Source organism: Dermacentor albipictus, chromosome 6 (genome assembly GCF_038994185.2).
Source record: "Dermacentor albipictus isolate Rhodes 1998 colony chromosome 6, USDA_Dalb.pri_finalv2, whole genome shotgun sequence".
Classification (NCBI taxonomy): domain Eukaryota; kingdom Metazoa; phylum Arthropoda; class Arachnida; order Ixodida; family Ixodidae; genus Dermacentor; species Dermacentor albipictus.
The window spans coordinates 87,763,547-87,783,388 of record NC_091826.1 but is presented as its reverse complement, the minus strand read 5'-3'; the positions used below and the strand labels follow the sequence as shown (position 1 = coordinate 87,783,388).

At 47.5% G+C, this 19,842-nt stretch overlaps 1 protein-coding gene across 1 annotated transcript in view; it reads right to left on the bottom strand.

Annotated features, from left to right (window-relative positions):
• Positions 1–19,842, bottom strand: part of LOC139047059 (dentin sialophosphoprotein-like) — a 51,885-nt gene that overhangs the window by 11,831 nt on the left and 20,212 nt on the right. The window contains exons 3-4 of the mRNA XM_070521010.1: positions 16,407–16,865; positions 8,192–8,650 (exon numbers count right to left, since the gene is read on the bottom strand). Of these exons, the coding sequence (XP_070377111.1) occupies positions 8,192–8,650; positions 16,407–16,865 (918 nt within the window). The remainder of the gene's footprint in view (positions 1–8,191; positions 8,651–16,406; positions 16,866–19,842) is intronic.

Below are 19,842 nucleotides of genomic sequence, written 5' to 3'. Positions count from 1 at the left end.
CAGTTACCGCAGCAGAAACCTCAGTTAAGAGGCTGTGCTATGGATTTCCTGGTGATATAACATGAAAACTACGTACATCTTTTAAAAATTCGAACAACGACTGATATTTAAAAAGAGGTTCTATACCTATGAACATTTGAGGATGAAGCGGAATTCGCTGCCGATGTGGGAATGGAAAATGCTTTTTCCTATTTGTGTCTAATTCCCTGCATTGTATCAGGATGTGAAGCACGGTAAGTGGCTCACCACATTTATCACACGTGGGTGGATCGTCACTGGACAAAAGGTATGCGTGTGTGCTGTATGTGTGTCCTATCCTGAGTCTGCAAAGTGTTACTTCTGTGTGACGGTTCTTTGATACCGGTGGCCAGTTGCCAAGATATGGCTTGATAACATGTAATTTATTTGCTGTTTCTTTATCCCACAAGCGCTGCCAGAAATCTCTTTAGTTTTTTTCTTATTGAGGGCTTGAGGTCCATTACAGGGATAGTCGTGGAAGTGTCTGCAGCGTTCGCGTTCACGGATGTGGCTAGCTGGTCCGCTAACACGTTTCCCTCTATCTCTCGGTGCCCCGGCACCCAGCATAGGACGATATGCTGCTTAGACGCATAGATTTTTAGCAATGCTGAGTAGAGAGAAATAATTACAGGGTTTTTATATTTCTTTACAGTTTTCAAAGCATTTACGACGCTCAAGGAGTGTGTGTATATAACAGCCTTTGGGATATTAAATTCTTTAATGTGTTTAACAGCGGCCAATATCGCGTAGGCCTCTGCTGTGAAAATACTTGTGTTAGGGTGCAGAACACCAGCATCCGAAAAGGATGGACCGACCGCTGCGTAAGATACGCCAGAATTACACTTCGATGCGTCTGTAAAGAATTCAGGAGAGGAGTATTTGTGCTGTAATTCGAGGAAATACGTTCGTATATGCGCGACAGGCGCGTGCTTTGTAACAGTTACGAAAGATATATCACAGTCTATTGGTTGCCACTGCCACGGCGGGGGCCGTATAGCAGGGGACATAGGGTGGTATTCAAGCAGTGGAACCCTTGTTTCTTCAGCCATGTCTCTGACACGCAGTGAGAAAGGCTTTGCCACTGTGGGCCGGTTGCGATAAAGTTGACAACTGGACAAATCGTTTATGGTGGAGAACGCGGGCTGCTCACTGTTTGCGTTCACTCTCAGAAAATACATGAAAGAGGAGTATGTTCTCTGCAGATTAAGTGACCACTCATCCGATTCAACGTAAAGGCTTTCCACTGGGCTTGTTCTAAAGGCGCCTGTGGACAAGCGAATGCCTAAGTGGTGGACAGGGTCTAGCATCTTCAGAGCAGTTGGAGTAGCCGACTGGTAAACTATGGCTCCATAGTCTAGTCGAGTGCGTATGAGGCTTTTATACAAGTTCATGAGACATTTTCTATCACTGCCCCAGGTTGTGCGTGAGAGCACCTTTAAGATATTCATTGTTTTCATGCACTTGTCTTTAAGATATTTTATGTGCTGCACAAAGGTTAGCTTCGCGTCTAAAATTATGCCTAAGAATTTATGTTCCCTGTTTACGGGCAGACGCTCACCATGCAACACAATTTCAGGATCAGGGTGCAGGCCTCTTTTTCTGGAGAAACTGACACAGGTACTTTTTTGTGGGTTCAATCTGAACCCGTTCTCATCAGCCCATTTGGAGACCCTGTTAAGTCCAAGCTGGACCTGTCGCTCACAGATTGCAAGAGAGCTTGACTGAAATCCTATCTGCACGTCGTCAACATACGTTGAATAGAAGATGTTATGTGGTACGTGTAGACGAAGAGAATTCATTTTTACTATAAAGAGTGTGCAGCTGAGCACCCCGCCCTGCGGCACTCCAGTTTCCTGTACAAACTTCTGTGACAGAACACTGCCCACTCGAACACGGAATGTCCGATTGGACAGATAACTTTCTATAACATTGAACATATTTCCGTGTATACCTAACTGTGAGAGGTCTTTCAATATCCCGAACCGCCACGTTGTATCATAGGCTTTCTCCATATCTAAGAATACTGCTAAGAAAAACTGCTTATGGACAAAAGCTTCACGGATACGTGCCTCGATACGTATGAGATGGTCAGTGGTGGATCGACCCTCCCGAAACCCGCACTGGAATGTGTCTAGCAATTTGTTTGATTCTAGGAAGTGTAGTAGGCGACAGTTAATCATTTTTTCGAATACTTTGCAGAGGCAACTTGTTAATGCTATAGGTCTATAACTTGATACAGAGGAAGGATCCTTTCCGTGCTTCAGTATTGGAATTATAATAGCCTCCTTCCAAGCAGAGGGGATCTCGCCGGAAGACCATATAACGTTGTAAAGGGAAAGGAGGGTTTTCTGTGTTTCGGATGGTAGTTGTTTTAACATCTCATATATTATGCGGTCTGAACCTGGGGCGGATGTATTACAGCAGTTCAGTGCTGCCTGCAGTTCTGCTATGCAGAATGGTTCATTGTACGGCGCACTTTTTGCACATTTCCTTTCTAGCTTTTGGTTCTCTATTCGTGTTCTGTACTTTAGGAATGTTTCGGTGTAGTGTGAGGAGCTGGATATGTGTTCAAAGTGTGTGCCAAGAAAGTTGGCTTGATCTTCCAGGCTTTCTCCGTGACTATTTACTAAAGGCAGCGAATACGTTTGTTGTCCATTAACCTTTTTCACTCTATTCCATACCTTTGTCTCATCTGTGTACGAGTTGATGCTTGATATAAACTTCGCCCAACTCTCTCGTCTTGCTTGCCGGCGCGTTCTCCTTGCCTGGGATTTGACATGTTTAAAGTTTTCCAGGTTTTCAGCTGTAGGAGAATCGCGAAATATCGCCCACGCTTTGTTCTGGTTCCTCCGTGCTTGCCTGCATGCATCGTTCCACCAGGGAACACGCCGCTTGGAACCCATGCCGCTCGTTTGTGGAATACATTTACAGGCGGCATCCAGTATAAAAGCTGTAAAATATGCAACAGCATCATTTATGGTTATACCAGACAACTCAGTCCGCGTCATGTAAGTAAGAGTTCGGTACCGTTCCCAATCGGCTGAGTCAATCTTCCACCGAGGGACCAGCGGGGGAAGTTGATCTTGTTTCGGCGTAGTTAGGATTATTGGGAAGTGGTCACTCCCATACGGGTTGTTAAGCACATTCCATTTAAAATAGGGTAAAAGCGTCGGCGATAAAATGCTAAGATCTATGGCAGAGTATGACTTGTTGGACAGGTTAAAATATGTGGGCTCCTTCGTGTTCAAGAGACATGTTCCGGAGGAAAAAAGCACCTGTTCAATGACGCGACCTCGCGCATCACAGCGTGAATCGCCCCACAAAGTACTGTGTGCATTAAAATCACCAAGAATAAAATAGGGGTCCGGGAGCTCATCTATTAATGACTCTAAGTGGCGTCTGTGAAGGTGATGATGTGGTGGTATATACAGAGAACAGATTGTGATGAGTTTATTTAAAAGTACGGCTCGAACGGCCACGGCCTCAAGGGTCGTTTGGAGCTTTAGATGCTGACACGCTACACTTTTGTCAGCAATAATAGCTACACCGCCAGATGCTGCGACAGCATCCTCGCGGTCTTTGCGAAACGTAACGTGCTTTCGGAGAAAGTTTGTGTGTGTGGATTTTAAGTGTGTCTCCTGTAAACACAGCACTTTTGGATTGTGTTTATGGATAAGTTCTTGAACATCATCAAGATTCCTAAGTAGACCTCTGACATTCCATTGAATGATTTGTGTATCCATATTTTAAATTTAATTGGTGCTGTGTTTACGGAAACGGAAGGGATGTCTTAGATTACAGAGCCCTTTCGAGGCCCTGTAACCGGGGTTTTGCTCTTTTTGAAGCGTTCGAGGGAACCTCGCCGCTCCTTAGGCGCCTGGGGCGCCTTGAGGATAGTTGTAGTGTCCATTGCCTCTTGTGAGGCGCCGGACACATGCTCTTGCGAGCGAGAAGTTACCAGGGAAGGTCCCGCCTTGGAGGGCGAGACCCCTGCGCCCACCAGCCCGGAGGTCGATGGGGTTCCCTGGGGGATTTGGCTGCGCTGGCCATTGCCAGCACTGGAAGGGACCTGGGAGGTTGAGGCAGCCTCGGCTGCGCCCACCTTCGGGGTCGATGGCCCCTTTTCCTCGGTTGGTGGAGCAGCGCTAGCTGCAACCACCGTGGGGGCAGATGGCGTAACTGCCGACTCACTGCGTGTGGGTCGGACAGTCGCCGGAGGCCGTTGTGACGCTGCCCCCTGACGCGCCACTTCGGCAAAGCTTTTCTTTGGCAGGTATGCAACCCGCCTGCGTGCCTCCTTGAATGATATATTCTCTTTTACTTTTATAGTTACTATTTCTTTTTCCTTCTTCCAGAAGGGGCACGACCGCGAGTACGCGGCGTGATCCCCGTCACAGTTCACACAGTGGAGAGAGTTATTACATGCTTCAGTGGCGTGTTCAAGGGCACTACATTTCGCACATCTCTGGCGGCCTCGGCAGCTCTGCGAGCTGTGGCCGAAACGCTGGCATTTGAAACATCTCAAGGGATTTGGCACGTACGGTCTTACACGAAGCTTGATATACCCGGCCTCGACTGACTCGGGCAGGACACTTGAATTGAAGGTGAGTATTATGTGTTTGGTCGCAATTTCTTTACCGTCTCGCCTCATCTTGATTCTTTTGACGTTTATGACATTTTCTTCACTGAAGCCCTCCAACAGTTCAGCCTCAGTGAGCTCTAGCAAATCATCATCGGAGACAACGCCACGGGAGGTATTCATCGTGCGGTGCGGGGTCACTACTACTTGGGTCTCCCCAAATGATACAAGTTTAGGCAGTTTCTCAAATTGTTTTAGGTCGCGGAGCTCCAAGAGGAGGTCACCGCTAGCCATCCTTGACACCTTATATCCTGGGCCAAAAACTTTGGTAAGAGACTTAGATACAAGGAACGGGGAGATTGTTCGCACTTGCTTAGCTGGTTTTTCTGCGTGGATCACATGAAAACGGGGAAAATTGTGGACTTGGCGTCCGAAAAACTGAAAAACTTCTTCGGTGCGCCCTCGTTTCTGAGGGCGATCAGGTAGTTTAGGAAAAGCATGTTCCATAAGTAATGTTGGGTTTTCGGCCGCGATGCCGACCACCCACCATGGAGCCCAACAGGGGGACGTGACAGAAGTTCATGCTAGAGAAACCCTGCCAACGCCAGCCGTACATCGCTGCTATAACCAAATACAGCATAACCAAGGCTGGCTAGCTACACAAGGTTAACCCTTGCCGCCGGGAAACTAGGAAGTGAGGAGAAGTGATGAGAAGACAGGAAAGATGAAAAAGGCGAGAGAGAAAGACGAAGATTGGAGAGGAGGACAGGAAAAGGCGACTGCCGATTTCCCCCGGGTGGGTCAGTCCGGGGGTGCCGTCTACGTGAAGCCGAGGCCAAGGGGGTGTGTTGCCGCCGCCGAGGGGCCGTAAAGGTCCAAACACCCGGCATTGGCTCAACCCCCAGGATCCCCTTTTCCCCGGACACGGCTAAGCCGCGCACGGCTACACGCGGGAGGGTCCAACCCTCGTGTGCTCGGGTACGTGGTGTCGCAACACACCAAGCGCCTGCTTACGCAGACGCCCCTGCGGGGTGCTCAATATCTTCAGGAGCTCCCTGGCCTCGTCAAATTGACCTTGTGACAGCTGTAATTATCCGTGACCCCCCAGCTGCAAATATAAGCATTGCAGAACCTGCACCGCTTCATTGGGCGCTAAGCTGCGAGACCAGAGGGGACGTCGATAGAACTGCCTAGAGGAGGGCGGAGAAGAGGGACTTTACATGCGAGGAGGGGCGGTGACGTTTGAATGCAAGGCTAACCTTACTAATATACCACAGCGCTTTCGGGGACACAGAATAAGCATAGGTACAAGGCACGGCTCAATACGGTATTGCTATTTACAAAAAATAAACAATACGCAGATAAGTAAAGATGGCAAATTACGCAGGTCGTGCAGAAGCAGCCCTGCAATAATTAAAGCACACCGCAGAGTACAGGGACACTACTGAAGCGGTGGACCGTCAAATGAACGTTTCTCTGCCCACTGCGGTAGCATGGTGACTGTCGCCTTGTTAGAGGTCGCCGACTTTATCCCGAGCGCGGCAGCCGCATTACGACAGGGCAGAATCGAAAACGCACGTGCACCTATGTTTTGGACACGTTTAAGAACATCATGGTGTCAAACATGAAACAGCATACGCTACTACAACGTGCTTCGTAATCCGACGGAGGTTTTTTTTTTTTTGGCACGCACGGCCACCTAATCGTATTTGCTTTTAATTCTCCTGCCAGGATACGATGTGCCATGTGAATCCAGGAGAGCACGTTGTTGGGCGAGTCGGTCGTACATACTTAAAGAAGGGAATTGCGCTAAAAAAGACACGGACGAGTTAGGACATGGACGGGCGCAATCCATGTCCTTACTCGTCCGTGTCTTTTGTAGCCAATCGCTACGTGTGCCGGTGGTATTTTCTGCCCCGCGCAAGTTGGCCTCTTTGTGCCCCCGGATTGTCTCCGGCGAGGAATGCGTGCGAGACCGCACCAAACGTCACGCCACCCAGTTTGTCAGGTGTTCGGTCGGGGTTGTGTATGAAATTCCCCTGACATGTGGAAAAGTTTACATTGGCCAGACGGGCCGTTGTATAAATGAACGACTAAGGGAACACAAGCTCTCTATGGTTAACGAAAAAGGGTCAAATTTGCCCTTACATTGCGGAGCATGCCCTCTGGCTACGCCTGATAAAGCATGCCAGCCTTTGCTGGCTAGAACCAAAATCTTAAGGCGCAGTCGTAACCAGGTAGCACGTGAACTCGCAGAAGCTTTTTACATTGATAGGTCAGGTGATGATTGCGTAAGCGATTCCAGTATAAATTTGTATAAGAAAGAAAAAACGTTCTTGACATGTGCGCTTAGGCAATGATTAGGCAATAAGAGTCTAGGTATATATATTTGTGTTCCTTATGAATAAAATCAGTCGCGAGATTGCGCCCGTCCATGTAAAAAAAAAAATTGCGCCCGTCCATGTCCTTACTCGTCCGTGTCTTTTTTAGCGCAATTCCCTTCTTTAAGGGTGCCATGTGAAGCTGTTGCAATACTGAAACTTCTCAAGTTGTGACGTGTGGCGCAACAAAATGCATCGTACAAACACCTCTCCTTGTGTGTTCTCTGTATTACGCAGACACTAAGCAGTGGTGCACGCAAGGTAACGTTTAACATCTCACCATGCTTGTGTTACTTTAAACGTTGAAGCAAGCAGACTTTCGGTGTCAACACCACCGATCATCATCATCAGCCTCGTTATGCCCAATGCAGGGCAAAGGGCTTTCCCATACTTCTCCAACTACCCCGGTCATGTAATAATTGTGGCCACCGATAACTATCATAGGAAAGGAACCAGCACAGAAACCACTTAACATAGATCCTCAAATTGCAGCGGATCTCCAAATTTTTTTTTGTTTCCCTGTGATAATTTGCAGAATATGGAACCAATCTTTTTTTTTCTGTACTAAATCTTAGACATATAAAGCAACACCTTCAGATTTTAAGAAGTATTCAATGACCGCTTTATGTGTGATAGTAGTTGTGGCTCCAACCAACATTATATACACCTAATGGCAGCCTATCTACAGTTTTTTTTTGCTTTTTTGTGTGTCAGATCAACCGATTCAGTCAGGTGATTAACCCTACGGAGGCCCTCAACTTTGGCCAAAATATTTTGTTTAAGTTTCTTTGTAGTTCTTTGTCTAGCACTTTTGCTAACGATTAAATGTTATTTCGTGTTTTTGTTGCAGTTGTGCGTTGAAATCTAAGATTTGTTTAGTGGAGTGTCGCCATCCGTCTGATTCGATTTTTATATGCAGGCAGTTGTGAATGCTTTCATGCAACATATTGTACGAAGAAAGAGAAATCTATACAGACAACAAGATACACCAAAAGCGCTCTCACTATCAAAAAAGGACACCTACAATATTACCGACAATTCACTGACATTATTGTACACATACACGAAACATTTGCTGCTGGCGACGGTAAAATGTGTAACGCAGCGCTGTTTATTGATACACTAAAAGCATGACAAGGGTGAATAATGCATAAGCAACACACTAAATATCAAGAAATGACAGATCCGGTTCCTGCACCGGCTCCTCACACACCCCGCCATCACTGTCTAGCCAGTCTGGGAACGGCGCAACTTTCATCCGGTAAGAGTCATTCTCGTCTTCGAGCTGCGGCGAGGTGTAATTTTCCTGGTCACCGCTAGGCCCTGGACGGCAATCCCAACACTCTTCCTCGTCCACTCTCCGGCGCTTGCAGGGTCCAGGCTCTCCGTCATCAAAATTAGCCAAGACACCTTCTTGATCCCCAGAGTTCTGCTTCGATGAATCTTTGTCCTCACCGTCGCAATCATCTCGCCCACGCTTCACGCCTGAGCCAGGAACGACCGGTACAGGAGGCCCGCCGTCGCCATCATCGCTGTCTCCGTCGTCGCTAGAGCTGCTGCTGTCAGAGTCATCAAGCCAGGCCCATTTGTTCAGCAATTGCTCCAGCAACACGCGACGGTGCAGGTTTACCGACTTCTCGCCATTCTCGATTTCCCGGATCTTCTCCGTCGCCTGCGAGAGAAGAGCAGTGACGTTAAGCCATTTGTCGAAACTCATACTGCAACTTACAGCGGTACCTAGACGGTGTGGTCGCGGGCAGCGTACTCAGCAGCGTCCGATCGGTAGCGACGTAAGCAGCCAACTGACCGCCTGCCTCATCTGAGAGAGGCGAGGGCTACACTTCAAAACTTTCCCTCTCCACTCCCCTTTCTGCCTCGCCTCAGCCGAGGCGACGCGCTCAGGTCACTGACCTTCAAGGCGACATGCAATTCCACTGATTTGGGAAAAAAAGCCAGATATTTATATTCAAAGGGATTATGTCAATAAGCCGGCATATTTCTTGTCAAATAGGCTCCCATTACTTTTATTCGCCGGCAGCTAATACATTGCTTTAGTATACCACCACCTGTGGCGGCTCCTATCTCAAGTCTTCAACTGTGGATCGTCTGTACGGTGCAACGCTAACTCCAATTCCGTACTCTATAAAGTTCTACCAAATTTTATATTAAAGAAATCTAATTTCTGGAGATCAATATGTAAGGCTTTCTTTCATTCGCGTCCATTTTTTTTGTTCCTTCGGAATTTAAACAAAATATTACTTAAATCGTTTTTCTTGTTCAGAGCTAAAAACCTATGCTCCTCTTATCTCGCTCTCATTTATGTTGCTATCTTTAAGACTATCCTTTATCAAAAGGCGTTAAAATGTTGTGAAGCATCCTGCCTTTCATATTTTATAGTGTCATGGCGATTGCCTTGAATATTCAGCCGTGAGTGCGATTTCTGCGCCGCGTTTCCATTATGACTCGAGTCGCAACACAACAGATTTACACGTGGCCGTCGAAAAGATCATAGCCGCAGCCAACATTTTATAGAAAGTAGCCTAACAATGGCGTGAATGCCCACTATCGTGCAGAAGACTTGTCGAGAAACATCGCGCTGACCGAGGTACTTTCAGGTAAAAAAGTGTTAAAATCGGGGGTGATAATTGCTGCGCGGAGATGGCGAACGCTCTACATGGAAACCCAAGTACGAACACGTGTGTGCCCTGCAGGGAAGACGGTAAAAATTGACCGTGCCTTCACATTCTTTACAATGCCTCCTCACCGTCGAACGCTAACGACGTTAATTGATTTCTCTGCGATATTTAAAAGTAGTTACGCCTGCACTTCGCGGCTGTGCCAATACGTGTCGCAGTTGGTCTGGAGTCAAGCCTTGAATGCACGCCTTCCTAGGTAAAAGGCTTCGTCGGTTGCAATTCCCTCTCATAACTTTCGCAAAGCCTATCGCATAAACGTAATCAACGTTGTACGTGGGATAGGTTTTCACATAATTGTTTTTAAAGCTGTGCTTTCCTTTCCTCTTCTTTTAAACTTCGCAGTCCTGTGGCTGCTGCTCCCTGGCACACCCTATTGGGAGGTGGTTCAAAGCGTGCCAAAACGACAAGAGCCTGTCATACAATAAAGGCGACGCGAGAAACTCGTTTGGACCCAGCGCATCGAATGTGCTCAATATCTTCAGGAGCTCCCTGGCTTCGTCAAATTGACCTTGTGACAGCTGTAATTATCCGTGACCCCCCAGCTGCAAATATAAGCATTGCAGAACCTGCACCGCTTCCCTTGGCGCTAAGCTGCGAGACCAGAGGGGACCTCGATAGAACTGCCTAGAGGAGGGCGGAGAAGAGGGATTTTACATGCGAGGAGGGGGGGTGACGTTTCAAGGCAAGGCTAACCTTACTAATATACCACAGCGGTTTCGGGGACACAGAATAAGCATAGGTACAAGGCACGGCTCAGTACGGTATTGCTATTTACAAAAAATAAACAATAGGCAGATATGTAAAGATGGCAAATTACGCAGGTCGTGCAGAAGCAGCCCTGTAATAATTAAAGCACACCGCAGAGTACAGGGGACTCTACTGAAGCGGTGGACCGCCAAATGAACGTTTCTCATTCCACTGCGGTAGCATGGCGACTGTCGCCTTGTTAGAGGTCGCCCAATCCATCCCGACTGCGGCAGCCGCATTTCGATGGGGCGGAATCGAAAACGCACGTGCACTTATGTTTGGGACACGTTTTAGAAGATCATGGTGTCAAACATCAAACAGCGTACGCTACTACAAAGTGCTTCGTTATCCGACGGAGGTTTTGGCACTCGCAGCCACCTAATCAAATTTGCGTTAATTACTTGTGCCACGATACGATGTGCTTGTGAGGCAATGTCAATACTGAAACTTCTAAAGTTGTGAAGTGTGGCACCACAATATGCATCGTACAAACACATCTCTTTGTGTGTTCTCTGTACTACGCAGACACCAAGCAGTGGTGCACGCAAGGTAACGTTTAACATCTCACCACGCTTGTGTTACATTAAAGGCCAATATATAGTCCGGCGTTCTCGGCGCTCCAGGCCGCGGCAGGCGAAGTCGGGTACGCTGCGCTAGCGATCGACGCCAGGGGTGCAAGAAATTTGCTTCCTCTAGAGTTCGGCGTGCGCGCGCAGCTCGAGGCTGGCGCCATCTGTGCGTCCGGGAGTGCAACTTCACCGCCGCGGCGAACAGCTGTTTACATGGCGCATGCGCGTCTTGCATATACCCTCGCCGTTCGGGTAGCGCGCGCGCTTCTCGTTCCGCGCGCTGTTTGTGCGTCCAAAACGAAAACTTTTGCGGGATGGCGTTAACTTGTCCTGACAGCCAGAAAAAAAAAAAACGGTTTTGAGTGCGAAAACCACTTTCTGATTATGAGGCACACCGTAGTGGAGGACGCCGGAGATTTAGACCACGTGGGGTTCTTTAACGTGTACCTAAATCTAAGCACACGGGTGTTTTTCGCATTTCGGCCCCTTCGAAATGCGGCCGCCGTGCCTGACAGCCAGAACATCGCACTCATATTTCTGGTACTTCGGCTGTCAAAAAAGGAAGCGGACCGTGTATGTACATGCGAAAGCTATTCGACAAGCGCCCTCAACTCGGCGACTACCACCAGCTAGTACAGGAGCTGCGAAATGCAGCTTACCTCTGGCGAGACCACACTGCTTTCGTATAGCTTCCCACGCGTTGTTCTTCCGCTCTGTGTCGCGGTAGTCCATGCGTTTCACATCGTATACACATGGAAGGTTGCAAATCGCTTCAAGCAGGCGTCCTCACTCACGCTGTCATCCCACACGGATATTGAAAAAAACCACAGCCGCACTGTCAGTACGCGCACCACAGGCCGCCATTCTGCATTCTGCTCGCTGCCGCTGCAGCGCGCAGTGCATTCTGGTCTAGCAGCAGCCGCGTGAAATAGAACACGCTCTATGTCCGCGCCGGCGGCGTTGTGCTCGCCAAGCACGCCTGGGCACGCCGGCTACGCCGTGACTGTAGACTGCGCGCTTTTCACCGGATGGATGGATGGATGTTATGAGCGTCCCCTTTGGAACGGGGCGGTGGCTTGCGCCACCAAGCTCTTGCTGCTATGCTGTCTAATATCCTACCTAGGTTAACCAATGAAAAAAAAACACTATGAACTACCATCTCCAAATTTTCTGATACCCTATTGCGAACTGTGCTTTTGTACGTCTCCGTCCTTTGTCGTTTCCCTACTTTTCTTCCACCAATCCTCCAATCGCCTCTTACTGATGTCTATTGCGGACCTGTTTGCTTTACCACTGCTCCCGCTGAACCCAAGGGCTTCTTTTCCATTGCCGCCACCCATGAGATTAATTCAGCTTCTGACTTTCCGCTTGACCTTCTTTGTTGCTGTGTTGCCCACCCCACAGGCCGCATACTTGCTGGTAAGCTTCCTAGTTCCTTTCCTCCACTGTGAATCAATGTTTTGCCTGTACAGATACCTGAACACTCTCCCAGCCCATTTACTTTCCTCCATATTCCTCAGCCGTTCTTCATACTCAATTTTACTGCGAGCTTCCCTCACTTCAAAACTAGTCCAGCCCATGTCCCCTTGCACAGCTTCATTTGTAGTCTTCCCGTGAGCGCCCAATGCGAGGCGATCCACTGACCTTTGGTTCCCGTCGAGTCCTGATTGTGCCCCTGATTTAAAGCAAACAACCGCATTTCCAAAAGTAAGTCCTGGAACCATTACCCCTTTCCACATACCTCGGAGGACCTCGAACCTATTGTATCCCCATAGCGCTCTGTGCTTCATTATGGCTGCATTTCTCTTCCCCTTGACTGTTATGGTTTTTTCCTGTGTTTCCATATATCCGTTGCCTTCGTTTATCCATATACCCAGGTATTTATATTCTGTTACCCGAGGTATTTCTTGGCCCTGTATCTCCACTGTCTGTTCACTGTTTTCATTGAATACAATAACACCTGATTTTCTAACACTAAATTTCAAACCTAAATTGTTGCCTTCCTCTCCACAGATATTAGCCAGACGTTGCAAATCACTTTGCCTGTTTGCGAGCAACAAAATGTCGTCCGCACAAAATAAACCTGGGAGTTGCTGCTCTATTACTGTACCTGCCTGTTTGTATGAGAGATTAAACCCGATATTACTTCCTTCTAGCGCCTTCTCCATCCTCACCATGTACATCATAAACAGCAGCGGGGATAAAGGGCACCCCTGCCTCAGTCCCTTGTTGATATGAACTTTCTCCGCGCTCCTCATGCCTTCCCATTCAACGCAAACAGTATTTTCTAGGTAAATCTCTCTCAAAAGCTGTATAGAATCGTTACCTAAGCCTTCCCCTTCCACAATATCCCACAAGATGCTGCGGTCTAAGTTGTCGTATGCTCCTGTAATGTCCAAAAAGGCCACATACGACGGTCTGCTTTCTGCTTTTGATATTTCAATACACTGAGTAAGAACAAACAAGTTATCATTCAAACGCCTACTCATTCTAAAGCCATTCTGAAGCTCTCCCAAAATGCCATTATTTTCTGCCCATGCTTGAAGCTTTAATTTGATTGCCTGCATTGCTAGCCTGTATATTACCGATGTAATGGTCAACGGTCTATACGAGTGAATTCTGCCTTTCTCCCCCTTAACTTTATAAATTAAATTCATTCTACTTTGTCGCCAACTGTCTGGTATTCGTCTATCTTTTAAAGTTTTTTCAACTGCTTTCACGAGAGCTTCCTTACTTTTTGGTCCCAGTTCATTTATCAGCCTAACGGGAACCTCGTCTAGCCCTGTGGCTGTGCGCTTAGGAATCGTCTCTTCCGCTTTCTTCCAGTGTAAATTTGTAAGCACTAGCTACTTTCCCCCTTGGGTCTCTTTCATGCTCTTTTTTTCTTCAAATACAACCTCGTCCTTGCCTTGGAAAGATTCGGCTGCTACTTTTTGGATGTAATTTATTGCTGCTTCTCCTTCCAGTCTGTTTTCATCTTCGTCTAGGATATGTTGTTGTATTGTTGTTGACTTCCTGTCTAATAATTTTATGTGATTTCAAAATATTCTAGGTGCGGCCTTCTTTTTCTCACGTATTTCTGACATCTAACTTTCACTTTCACCTTTTAATTTTGCTTGCACCAGTATTTGAACCATAGACTTTTTCTCCCGGTATATTTCCCATTTACTGGTTACTTCATCCTGTGGCAACTGCGCCTTCTTTGCCTGCATGTGCTCTCGAGATGCTTTCTGTCGTTCGGCGATCGCTTCTCGTATCTCCTTGTTCCACCAGCTTTTCCGTTTCTTTTTTCCTTTCCAATGAACATGTTGTTTCTCTTTCCGTATTTCTGTCGTTACTACACTTAGAAGTTCACCATACTCCCACCCTTTACTTGGCGACTTGCCAATTTCTTCCTCGTCTCTAGTGACTATATTTGCTATTTGTTCAGCGTTCAAATTTGGACTGGCCATTTTGCTTTCTTTGCTCTCTTTCCCAACTACACATTCCATTTTCAAAATGATGCGTTTATGGTCACTCCCTATGCTGCTAAACCCTTCCTCATCGATGACCATTTCTCTCAACTTATCATGAATTCCTTCTGTCATCAGACAGTAATCAATGGTCGATTGCCGGTTTCCCACTTCCCACGTGATCTGTCCTTCACACTTAGGCCCTGTATTCACGATCACGAGGTTATGTTGCTCGAAAAGGTCTAGCATTGACTTCCCGTTATTGTCGGTATAGCCATCTAAATCCTGTATGTGGGCATTCATGTCACCTAATAGGACTATCTCAGCACAATTCCCGAAACCCCTAATATCAGCGTTTATGCATTCCACTAACTCTTTATTCTTCTCTGTGCAATTTACTCCGGTCCACAAATACGTAACTCCAAGCCAAGTTTCTTTAACACTCATTGTACCTGATAACCAAAGTTGCTCTTGACATTGTGAATTTACTCTTTTCCATTTGGCTCCCTGATGGATGAGCATTCCGACTCCCCCTCCCTTTCTTTCCGACTTAGTTCTGTTGCACCCTTCCCATACATGTTTCTCAATAACTGGCGGCTCTTCTGAGTCTCTAAGGTGCGTTTCTGTAACCGCATACACCCCTATTTGTTCTCTGTGTAACTGCTCCTCAATCTCTGCCCACTTTTCCTTTCTTCTGCCACCCTGCATGTTTAAGTAGCCTATTGCATGGCGAGCTCTTGTTCTTGGTTTCCTCCTTTTTCTCTTATCGACGGCGATGCTCTTCTGCTCTTCCCCTAGGGGACCTTCTTTATTACTACCTACTCTGACCTCCTGAGCGCCCGCGGGCCCCCTAAAAAAGCAACAGCGCGACCCCCAAGTCGCCAGCCCACTTCTCGTGCTAGCCTGTAATTGAAGTGGATCCCATCTCGTTTAAAACCACCACAACTTCTCACTTCCCTGTTTACTGCGCGGCCACCGACGTCGCTGAACAGCGCCGCGCGTGGCCGCGCGCGCGCGTTACGCCGGTCTGTATTTTGCGCTTAAGCGTTGAAGCAAGCAGACTTTCGGCTTCAACACCACCGATCATCATCATGAGCCTCGTTACGCCCAATGCAGGGCAAACGCCTTTCAAATACTTCAACTACCCCGGTCATGTACTAACTGTGGCCACCGATAAGTATCATAGGAAAGCAACCAGCACAGAAACTTCACTTAACATACATCCTCACATTGCAGCGGATCTCCAAAACGTTTTGTTTCCCTGTTAAATTTGCAGATTATGGAGCGCACCTATTTTTTCTCTGTACTAAATCTTCGGCATATAAAGCAACAGCTTCACATTGTAAGAAGTATTCAATGACCGCTTTATGTGTGATAGTACCAGTTGTGGCTCCGACAAACATTAGATACACCTAATGGCAGCGTATCTTTCGTTTCTTTTTTTTTTGCTCTTTTGTGTGTCTGATCAACCGATTAAGTGAGGAGATTAACCCCAAAGAGGCCCTCAACATTTGCCAAAATATTTTGTTTTAGGTTTCTTTGTTGTTCTTTGTCTAGCACTTTTGCTAACTAATAAATGTTATTTTATGTTTTTGTTGCAATTGTGCGTTGAAATATAAAATTTGTTTAGTAGATTGTCGCCATCCGTCTGATTCGATTTCTGTATACAGGCAGTTGTGAACACTTTCATGCAACATATTGTCCGAAGAAAGAGAAATCTACACAGACAACAACATACACCAAAAGCGCTTTCACTATCAAGAAAAGACAGCGACCATATTACCGACAATTCACTCACATTATTCTACACATACATGAAACATCTGCTGCTAGTGACGGTAAAATGTCTAACGCAGCGCTGTTTATTGATACAATAAAAGCATGACAAGGGGGTAAAATGCATAAATAACACACTAAATATCAAGAAATGACAGATCCGGGTCCTGCACCGGCTCCTCACACACCCCGCCATCACTGTCCAGCCAGTCTGGGAACGGCGCAACTTTCATTCGGTAAGAGTCGTGCTCGTCTTCGAGCTGCGGTGAGGTGTAATTTTCCTGGTCACCGCTAGGCCCTGGACTGCAATCACAGCACTCTTCCTCGTCCACTCTAGGGTGCTTGGAGGGTCCAGGGTCTTCGTCACCAAAATTACGCAATACACCTTCTTCATCCCTAGAATTCTCCTTCGATGAATTTTTGTCCTGACTGTCGCAATCGTCTCTGCCACGCTTCCCGCCGCAGGCAAGGACGACAAGTACAGGAGGCCCGCCGTCACCACCATCGCTGTCCTCGTCGTCGCTGGAGCTGCTGCTGTCAGAGTCGTCTAGCCAGGCCCATTTGTTGAGCAGTTGCTCAAGCAACACGCGACGGTGCAGGCTTACTGACTTGTCAACATTTTCGATTTCCCGGATCTTCTCGGTCGCCTGCGAGAGAAGAGCAGTGACGTTAAGGCATTTGTCCAAACTCATACTGCAACTTACAGCGTTACCAATGCGGTGTGGTCGCGGACAACGTGCTGGGCAGCGTCCGATCGGTAGCGACGTCAGCAGCGAACTGACCGCCTGCCTCGTCTGAGAGAGGCGAGGGCTACCCTTCCAAACTTTCCCTCTCCACTCCCCTTTCCATCTCGCCTCCGTCGAGGCGAAGGCGACGCGCTCAGGTCACTGACCTTGAAAGCGACATGCTATTCCATTGATTTGCAAAAAAAAAGCCAGATATTTATATTCAAAGCGATTATGTCAATAAGCCGGCATATTTCTTGTCAAATAAGCTCCCATTACTTTTATTCGACGGCAGCTAATACATGGCTTTAGTATACTGCCACCTGAGGCGGCTCCCTATCTCAAGTCTTCAACTGTGGCTCGTCTGTACCCTGCAACACTAACTCCAATTCCGTACTCTATAAAGTTCTATCAAATTTTATATTCAAGAAAACTGATTTCTGGGGAGCAATATATAAGGCTTTCTTTCATTCGCGTCCATTCTTTTGGTTTCTTCCGAATTTACCCAAAATAGTACTTGAATCGTTTTTCCTTGTTCAGAGCTAAAAACCTATGCTCCACTTATTTCGCTCCCATTTATGTTGCTATGTTTAAGACCATCCTTTATCAAAAGCCGTTAAAATGTTCTGAACCCATCCTGCCTTTCATATTTTGTAGTGTCATGGCGATTGCCTTGAATATTTAGCCGTGAGTGCGATTTCTGCACAGCGTTTCCATTGTGACTCGAGTCGCAACACATCAGATTTGCACGTGGCCGTCGAAAAGATTATAGCAGTAGCCAACATTTTATAGAAAGCAGCTTAACAATGGCATGAATGTCCACTATCGTGCTGAAGACTTGTCGAGAATCATCGCGATGAACGAGGTACTTTCAGGTAAAAAGTGTTAAAATCGGGGGTGATAATTGCTGCGAGGAGATGGCGAACGCTCTACATGGAAACCCAAGTACGAACACGTGTGTGCCCTGCAGGGAAGACGGAAAAAATTTACCGTGCCTTCACTTTCTTTACAATGCAGGCTCACCATCGAACGCTAACGACGTTAATTGATTTCTTTGCGATATTTCAAAGAATTTACGCCTGCACTTCGCGGCGGTGCCAATACGTGTCGCAGTGGGTCTGGAGTCAAGCCTTGAATGCACGCCTTCCTAGGTAAAAGGCTTCGTCGGTTGTAATTCCCTCTCACAACTTTCGCAAAGCTCATCGCATAAACGTAATCAACGTTCTACGTGCGATAGGTTTTCACATAATTGTTTTTTAAAGCTGTGCTTTCCTTCCCTCTTCTTTTTAACTTCGCACTCCTGCGGCTGCTGCTCTCTGGCGCACCGTGTTGGGGGGCGGTTCAAAGCGTGCAAATATGACAAGAGCGTGTCATAGAGTAAAGGCGACGCGAGAAACTCGTTTGGACCCAAAGCATCGAATGTGCTCACTGACTTCTGGAGCTCCTTGGCCGCGTCAAATTTACCTTGTGACAGCTGTAATTATCCGTGACCCCTTAGCCCCAAATATAAGCATTGCAGAAACTGCACCGCTTTCCTTGGCGCTAAGGTGCGAGACCAGAGGGGACGTCGACACAACTGCCTAGAGGAGGGCGGAGAAGAGGGACCTTACATGCGAGGAAGGGGGGTGACGTTTGAAGGCAAGGCTAACCTTACTAATATACCACAGCGGTTTCTGGGACACAGAATAAGCATAAGTTCATGGTAAGGCTCAATACGGCATTCCTGTTTACAAAAAATAAAAAATACGCAGTTATGTAAAGATGGCAAATTACGCAGGTCGTGCAGAAGCAGCCCTGCAATAATTAAAGCTCACCGCAGAGTACAGGGGTCTCTACTGAAGCGGTCGACCGCAAATTGCATGTTTCTCTGCCCACTGCGGTAGCATGGTGACTGTCGCCTCGTTAAAGGTCGCCGACTTCATCCCGACTGCGGCAGCCGCATTACGACGGGGCGGAATTGAAAACGCACGTGCACTTGTGTTTCGGAACACGTTTTAGAACATCATGGTGTCAAACATCAAACAGCGTACGCGACTACAACGTGCTTCGTAATGTGACGGAGGGTTGGGCACGCACAGCCACCTAATAAAATTTGCGTCTAATACTTGTGCCACGATACGATGTGCCATGTGAGGCAGTTGCAATACTGAAACTTCTCAAGTTGTGAAGTGTGGCGCCACAATATGCATCGTACAAACACCTCTCCTTGTGTGTTCTCTGTACTACGCAGACACCAAGTAGTGGTGCACGCAAGGTAACGTTTAACATCTCACCACGCTTGTGTTACATTAAAGGCCAATATATAGTCCGGCGTTCTCGGCGCGCCAGGCGGCGGCAGGCGAAGTCGGATACGCTGCGCTAGCGATCGACGCCAGGGGTGCAAGAAATTTGCTTCCTCTAGAGTTCGGCGTGCGCGCGCAGCTCGAGGCTGGCGCCATCTGTGCGTCCGGGAGCGCAACTTTACCGCCGCGGCGAACAGCTGTTTACATGGCGCATGCGCGTCTTGCATATACCCTCGCCGTTCGGGTAGCGCGCGCGCTTCTCGTTCCGCGCGCTGTTTGTGCGCCTAAAACGAAAACTTTTGCAGGATGGCGTTAACTTGTCCTGACAGCCAGAAAACAAAAACGGTTTTGCGTGCGAAAACCACTTTCTGATTATGAGGCACACCGTAGTGGAGGACTCCGGAGATTTAGACCACCTGGGGTTCTTTAACGTGTACCTAAATCTAAGCACACGGGTGTTTTTCGCATTTCGCACCCATCGAAATGCGGCCGCCGTGCCTGACAGCCACAACATCGCACTGATATTGCTAGTACTTCGGCTATGTCAAAAACGGAAGTGGACCATGTATGTACATGCGAAAGCTATTCGACAAGCGCCCTCAACTCGGCGACTACCA